The sequence below is a fragment of the Portunus trituberculatus genome, chromosome 43 (genome assembly GCF_017591435.1).
Source record: "Portunus trituberculatus isolate SZX2019 chromosome 43, ASM1759143v1, whole genome shotgun sequence".
NCBI classification, from domain to species: Eukaryota; Metazoa; Arthropoda; class Malacostraca; order Decapoda; family Portunidae; genus Portunus; species Portunus trituberculatus.
Genome location: NC_059297.1, coordinates 12,758,844 through 12,766,910, shown reverse-complemented (window position 1 = coordinate 12,766,910; position 8,067 = coordinate 12,758,844). Strand labels below are relative to the sequence as shown.

General features: G+C 41.7%; 1 protein-coding gene across 1 annotated transcript in view; it reads right to left on the bottom strand.

Moving 5' to 3' along the window:
- The window catches only part of LOC123518420 (D-beta-hydroxybutyrate dehydrogenase, mitochondrial-like), a 49,910-nt gene that overhangs the window by 39,251 nt on the left and 2,592 nt on the right, over positions 1-8,067 (bottom strand). Inside the window, exons 3-5 of the mRNA XM_045279238.1 lie at positions 5,492-5,575; positions 3,935-4,106; positions 2,452-2,607 (exon numbers count right to left, since the gene is read on the bottom strand). Coding sequence (XP_045135173.1) covers positions 2,452-2,607; positions 3,935-4,106; positions 5,492-5,575 — 412 coding nt within the window. The remainder of the gene's footprint in view (positions 1-2,451; positions 2,608-3,934; positions 4,107-5,491; positions 5,576-8,067) is intronic.

Below are 8,067 nucleotides of genomic sequence, written 5' to 3'. Positions count from 1 at the left end.
CCACACTTTCTCCTGCCCTGTAGTCGCTCTTCCTTCTGCCACACGATCGCAATTTCCCTTCGCCTCGTCCCGCGGTGGAGTGCTGGCCTGGGAACACGCCCGAGACCAACCATTCATAAAAACCCGTGGAACAGGAGGAGGAGGAGAGAGTAAGAATGCGTAGAAGGAATGGAGGTGGATCTTGTCAACGTCACGGTTTGTTTACCTTATGCATTCCAGGTGGAACTGTGTCATCTGATCCAAGACGACATAGGGAATGGCTGATATGCAAAGTGTTCTGTTGCTCGTTGGTAAATGTGACGTTGGTCTTATAGTCCTGTGATGTCTTCTTCTTCTCCTTCTTATTCTGGTCCAATAGAGAGATGTTTTTAATGCATTGGGCTGTGTTTGAAATGCTATGTCTCTCAAAACACGTCCATGGATGAAACTCTCAGTATTTCAAAAAGGTTATTTGATTTTTTTTCTCTCTGTTTATTCATGGTTGATTCGTGGTTTCAGATAATTATAGCAGCCTCGAATCTCGTTTATCTGACATCACTTGTTTTTCATCCTGCCTTGCTGCTGGATTTGAGATATTGTTATTGTATCCCTGTAAACATGTTTGCTGTTTTGAAACGGTAGTTATGTGAAGCTTGACTCTCCGCTATTTCAAACGGTAAGATTTTCATTCATGGTGCTTTCATTTCTTTATTTCATCATCATCGTCCTTTTCTTCTTCTTCTTCTTCTTCTTCTTCTTCTTCATCTTCTTGTTCCTCATGAGTAAGAAATTAAGACAAACAAAGTCTAGGGGAAAATTCAGCACACTGTTGCTCAAATATAGAAATCACACACACACACACACACACACACACACACACACACACACACACACACACACACACACACACACACACACACACACACCAGTGGAAAAGGATTGATTTTGGTTTAATTTTCTTCTAATAGTTATTGTCAATATGTAAAGCGCTCCAAGCTATTATTAATTTATCTATGTCTGTAAAGTGAACAATTTATTCTTTTTCCTTTACTCTTTTTTTTATTCTCATTCGTATTTTTCAGCACATTAATCATTACTTTCTTCTTTTTTTCATATACGTGTAAGACAAACAACGTATCTAACTCTCATTTCTTCCCTTTATTGCTTTCTATACATTTACCCAACGTTTGTTATCCTTATCCTTGTCTTAGCTTACCTTACCTTACCTTACCTTAAGTCAATCTAACCTTTACCTACCTAGACCTAATTAACCCAACCCAGCCTAACCCAAATTCAACTCTAACCTAACCCAACCCAGCCCAGTCTACTCCTATCGATATTCATTTCTCTTTCTCTTTCTCTTTCACAGTCTCGCTTCATAAATTATCCAGTTCATTTCATCGTCATTATTTCTCATTACTCATCGCATCATTGTAATTTCCATTGATTTATTGTTCTCGCTCATCCATCACGTCACGTGTTTCTTATTTACATCAATCAACTGTTTCAACTCCTTCCTCTCCTACGGCTGGACTTCAGAAGCGGATGTGTGTGTGTGTGTGTGTGTGTGTGTGTTTCACTGTTTGATTTGCTGCAGTCTGACGAGACAGCCAGACGTTACCCTACGGAACGAGCTCAGAGCTCATTATTTCCGATCTTCGGATAGGCCTGAGACCAGGCACACACCACACACCGGGACAACAAGGTCACAACTCCTCGATTTACATCCAGTACCTACTCACTGCTAGGTGAACAGGGGCTACACGTGAAAGGAGACACACCTAAATATCTCCATCCGGCCGGGGAATCGAACCCCGGTCCTCTGGCTTGTGAAGCCAGCGCTCTAACCACTGAGCTACCGGGCGTGTGTGTGTGTGTGTGTGTGTGTGTGTGTGTGTGTGTAAGTGGGTGGGCATGGGAAATGCAAGAAAAGGAAGAGGAGATGATGGTGATGATGATGATGATGAGGAGGAGGAGGAGGAGGAGGAGAAGAAGAAGAAGAAGAAGAAGAAGAAGAAGAAGAAGAAGAAGAAGAAGAAGAAGAAGAAGAAGAAGAAGAAGAAGAAGAAGAAGAAGAAGAAGAAGAAGAAGAAGAAGAAGAAGAAGAAGAAGAAGAAGAAGAAAAGAAGAAGAAGAAGAAGAAGAAGAAAAAGAAAAAAGAAGAAGAAGAAGAAGAAGAAGAAGAAGAAGAAGGAGAAAAAGAAAAAGAAGAAGAAGAAAAAGAAGAAGAAAAAAAAGAAGAATGAAAAAAGAAAAGGAGATTTAGAAAGAGAAAGAAAAAGATGAAGAAGAAGAAGAGGAAGAAGAAAAAAAGTCTTTATAGATTACTTATTTCCTCATTACCAGAAAAAAATTTACATCACTATCTATACACATCTCTCTCTCACTTACTCTATCCCTCTTTACCTCCCTCCCTCTCTTACTCTCCCTCTTTCCTTTCTTCCCTTTCTCTCTCTTCATCGCACCTCTTACCTTTGCTTTTCCTGAGTAGCGGCAGGAAGGCCTTGGTCGCGGCAATCGTACCCATCACATTCACATCCACAATTCGCCTCACGGTATCTAGTGACACCCACTCAACGTCCCCGAATGTTGCCCAGCCAGCGTTGTTCACGAGGCCCCACAGCACCTCTAGCGAGAGAGAGAGAGAGAGAGAGAGAGAGAGAGAGAGAGAGAGAGAGAGAGGAGGGACAGGAGAGTTGAATAGAGCGAAATATGAAAGCAGGAGCAGGATAGTAACGTTAGAGGAATGCAACGAAATATATATGTAAGAGAGGAAAGCTAACAAAGGGTAACAGAACATGAAAAAAGGCTCACTTACTTGCCAGTCCACTTGCAGATCCAAAAGAGTTAGCCAAAAAAGAGGGATAAATGTCTAGAAACCTTCCTCTTAAGTAGGTTGGAAATACAGAAGCAGGGAGTTCCAAAATTTACCAGAGGAATTGAGAGTACTGGTTAACTCTTGCATTCTGGAGAAATATATCACCTTTGAGGGAGACAGGGCTTGTGGAAAAGAACGAAGAGTATACAAGGATGAATACACCACGAAATACAAAAGAAGGAAGATGATAGAAGACTGCAAATACAAAGAAATGCAAAGGAAGGAAGATGATAGAAGACTGCAAATACAAAGAAATGCAAAGGAAGGAGTAGAACCTTTTAACATTTTTGATACACGGGATCAATCAAGCGTCTTGCTGAATATTTTTCATTACGTGTAGCCTTTGATTTAAGAAAAGGGAGCGCAGTGACAAATAAACCAAAAAAAAGAACAATAAAAACCTAGGTAAGATTAAGAAATGGAGTAACATGAGCTAAATTTCCAAGGTCAGTCATCAGGATTGAGCATATTTTACTTGTTCAAGGAGAAAACACGATAAAGTTAATGAAAAGGAACAGGAAGAGGAAGGAGAAGAAGAAGGAGGAAGAGGAGGAGGAGAAGGAGAAGAAGGAGGAGGAGAAGGAGAAGAAGGAAGAGGAGGAGAAGAAGGAGGAGGAGGAGAAGGAGAAGGAGGAGGAGGAGGAGGAGGAGGAGGAGGAGGAGGAGGAGGAGGAGGAGGAGGTAGCAAAACAGTAACGCAAGGTATGCTAAGGTTCTTCTCTAATCCATTATGGTCTTCAGTGTCGTAAACCTGACCATTGTACAAGTCTTGCCTTTTCTCTCACTTCTTTTTTATTCCTCTCTCTCTCTCTCTCTCTCTCTCTCTCTCTCTCTCTCTCTCTCTCTCTCTCTCTCTCTCTCTCTCTCTCTCTCTCTCTCTCTCTCTCTCTCTCTCTCTCTCTCTCTCTCTCTCTCTCTCTCTCTCTCTCTCTCTCTCTCTCTCTCTCTCTCTCTCTCTCTCTCTCTCTCTCTCTCTCTCTCTCTCTCTCTCTCTCTCTCTCTCTCTCTCTCTCTCTCAGATCGTCTCTTAAAATTCAAATCTTCCAAGACCTCTTCCTTAACCTCCAATTCTCTCACCTCCGTTTGGCAATAACCTCTTGACCTCCTTCACTGCCTTGTCCACCTGGGTCTGCGAGGTGACGTCCAGTTGCACCACGTGAAGGCGATCGGATTTCAGTTTCCGTAAGCTCGCGGCTCCTGCCCCTCCACGTCCGTCCGCTTGAAGGCAGCCAGCAAATACTCGAAACCCCTGAAGGGAAGAATTAACCCCTTCAGTACTGGGACACATTTTTACCTTGATATTTGTATACTATCAGACCATTTTATTTACATCATGAAGAGTCTATGGAGGTCAGAAGATTAATAGCCAGAGCCTTCACTATTCTGATCCCACAAATAAGTTTCTGAAAAAGTTTGAAATCACTAAATAGTAAACAGAATGAATATGGAAACGAGTCGTGTTACTCAAGATGTTAAAGGAGTGTAGTCTCGTAAGAATATAGGAACTACATTGTGTTTTTGTTGTAGGAGTGTTGTTAATGTTTTTTTTTTTTTTTTTTTTTTGAGAGAGCGAGAGAAAAAGAGAGAGACGCCTTCACACTTTCCCACAGCAAACAGAAGAGTCGCTGGAACTTCACGAGATTTAAACTGATTCAAGTAACTCCAACTACTATTTTTAGGAGGTATTTTTCATATTTCTGTAGGGAGAGAGCGAGAGAGAAAGAGAGAGAGGCCTTCACACCTTCCCACAGCAAACAGACGAGTAACTGGAACTTCACAAAACTCAAAGTAATTCAGGAGACTGGAACTGCTATTTCAGGAGGCATTTTTTTTATATTTCAGTAGAAAGAGCGAGAGAAAAAGAGAAAGAGAGATCTCACACTTTACCGCAGCAAACACACGTGTTACTGAAGTTTAACAAGACTCAAACTGATTCAGGAGACTCGAATTACTGTTTCAGGATGCAAGGAGAAGATGTAGGACACAGTTAAGGAGAAGTGTAGGCCTGAGCAGTGGGAGTTCAGTTCCTTTGTCTTCTCCAGATGTCTAATTTAGTGTTTCTTTCATCTCTCACTCGTCACGTGTCACATTTATTCTCTCTCTCTCTCTCTCTCTCTCTCTCTCTCTCTCTCTCTCTCTCTCTCTCTCTCATATTCCTTCCGTATCTATCTTTGCTCTAACTTTACGGTCTCTTTTGTTTTCCAGATGCCTCATTTATGTCTGTCCCCTGTCCATCTCCCTATCTTTCTCCCTTCCCTATTTTTTATCCCTATATGTTCTTCCCTTTTTTTCTTCATTTGACCAGTAATAGTGATTTTGTTGGTTTACTTTTCATTTCCATAGTTTTAGTTTCAAAGACAGACAGAGTGACTAACTGATAAAAAGAAAAAGTTACTCCTTCATTTCTTATTGTTCCTCTCTTCCTTTTCTTTTATTCTCTCTCTATTTCCTTCTATATAGTTCTTAGTTCCTTTCCTTTTTACAGACAGAAAGATAAATGGACAAATAAGCAGATTAATAGGCAGATTCAACAGGTACGCAGACAGACAGATAGACACACAGACACGCACACACAGAAAGAATTATAATAGATAGATAGACAAACAAGACAAACAAACAGACGCACAGACCCACCAGTTTGTGCAGATGTAGAGCCAAGTGCAAACCGAAGCCAGTATCACAGCCGGTGATAAGGACAGAGCGGCCTTTCGTGGACACCTGCAAGAGAGAAGCGTTGACAAGTATTCGGAAATGCTTTGTTCTCCCGCCATCACTGCTTTCCAATGGCTTCAATTGAAGATGCCCATGTTTTTAACCCCTTCTATACTGGAACACATTTTTACCTTGATATTTGTGCATGAATAGACCATTTTATTGATATTCGGAATGGTCTATGGAGGTTAGAAGATTAACGGTCAAAGTCCCACATAAGTTTCTGAAACGGCATAAGATCACCATATAGTAACAAGAATGAGTATAGAAAAGCGTAATGGTACTGAAGAGGTAAAGAGTATTTTTATGGTTCTGATGATAGATTGGCATGATTTCTAGTTTATTAAAAGGAGAAAATGTCTTGCAAACCCGGCCAGTTGTCTCTGTCGCCTTGCAAAATTGTCGTAGTGAGAGGGGACGGCGTTTTTTAATACGGGTAGTAGAGAAGAGTCATCCTTCACCAGACACTTTATTGACATTGACACTTACACGTACAAAATAGTAGTAAAGGAATATAAATACATCAGTAAGTCATCAATAAGTCAATCAGAACAAAAAGAAAAAAGAATAAATAATAAAAATGGTTTTCTCTCAGATCTTTCCAATATTTTCTTTTTTTCCCTCCTTGATAGTCGCCGTACACTTAACATACACACACTCACACACACACACTCGGTAGCTCAGTGGTTAGAGCGCTGGCTTCACAAGCCAGAGGACCGAGGTTCGATTCCCCGGCCGGGTGGAGATATTTGGGTGTGTCTCCTTTCACGTGTAGCCCCTGTTCACCTAGCAGTGAGTAGGTACGGGATGTAAATCGAGGAGTTGTGACCTTGTTGTCCCGGTGTGTGGTGTGTGCCTGGTCTCCTATGCGAAGATCGGAAATAATGAACTCTGAGCTCGTTTCGTAGGGTAACGTCTGGCTGTCTCGTCAGAGACTGCAGCAGATCAAACAGTAAAACACACATACACACACACACACACACACACACACACACACACACACACACACACAAGCAGGACAAAAATGTTATGTATAAACCGACTCTCTCTCTCTCTCTCTCTCTCTCTCTCTCTCTCTCTCTCTCTCTCTCTCTCTCTCTCTGACCTCTCTCTGACCTAGCTTCTCCTTTACTCCATTCTTACCCAAATTTGACATAGTAACCGTGGTGACCTCCAGTGACTTCCTACCTGTTTACAATACCTGTCTCACCTTTCACCTTGCCTCTTTTCTCTCACCTGACCAAGCTACCTGCCTCTACCTTCCCTCAACACTGCTGCTCTCTTGACTGTAGTGTTGGTTGTTATTTTGAGAGTGTTTAGAACAATGTTGGTCACTATTTGAGGGTGTTTAGAGTAGTGTTAGTTGCTATTTGAGGGTGTTAGAGCAGTGTTGGTTGTTATTTGAGGGTGTTAGAGCAGTGTTGGTTGTTATTTGAGGGTGTTAGAGCAGTGTTGGTTGCTATTTGAGGTGATCAGAGCAGTGTTGTTGTTATTTGAGGCTGTTAGAGCAGTGTTGGTTGTTATTTGAGGGTGTTAGAGCAGTGTTGGTTGTTATTTGAGGGTGTTAGAGCAGTGTTGGTTGTTATTTGAGGGGGTCAGAGCAGTGTTGTTGTTATTTGAGGGTGTTAGAGCAGTGTTGGTTGTTATTTGAGGGTGATAGAGCAGTGTTGGTTGTTATTTGAGGGTGTTAGAGTAGTGTTGGTTGTTACTTGAGGGTGTTAGAACAGTGTTGATCGCTATTTGAGGTTGTTAGAGCAGTGTTGGTTGTTAGTTGAGGGTGTTAGAGCAGTGTTGGTTGTTATTTGAGGGGGTCAGAGCAGTGTTGTTGTTATTTGAGGGTGTTAGAGCAGTGTTGGTTGTTATTTGAGGGTGTTAGAGCAGTGTTGGTTGTTATTTGAGGGTGTTAGAGCAGTGTTGGTTGTTATTTGAGGGTGTTAGAGCAGTGTTGGTTGTTATTTGAGGGGGTCAGAGCAGTGTTGTTGTTATTTGAGGATGTTAGAGCAGTGTTGGTTGTTATTTGAGGGTGTTAGAGCAGTGTTGGTTGTTATTTGAGGGTGTTAGAGCAGTGTTGGTTGTTACTTGAGGGTGTTAGAACAGTGTTGATCGCTATTTGAGGGTGTTAGAGCAGTGTTGGTTGTTATTTGAGGGTGTTAGAGCAGTGTTGGTTGCTATTTGAGGGGGTCTCTCTCTCTCTCTCTCTCTCTCTCTCTCTCTCTCTCTCTCTCTCTCTCTCCATGAAATCCCCTTTAGAATCCGAAAGTTAAGCAGTCTAATGTCAAAACTCAGACTTGAATTGAAAAACGCACTGTTCTTTTATCACAACTCTGTTCAAACACCTCAGAGGTGACTAGCCGGGTTTTCAAGTCTAATTCCTCTTCCAGTACCGTAGAAATTTCGATAACCTGTCATTAAAAACATAAAATCACTCTTAGAATCCCGTATAGGCTCAGCTAGACCCTTTGAAATGGAGAAGGTAAGGCGCATAAGTTTTTCGGAAT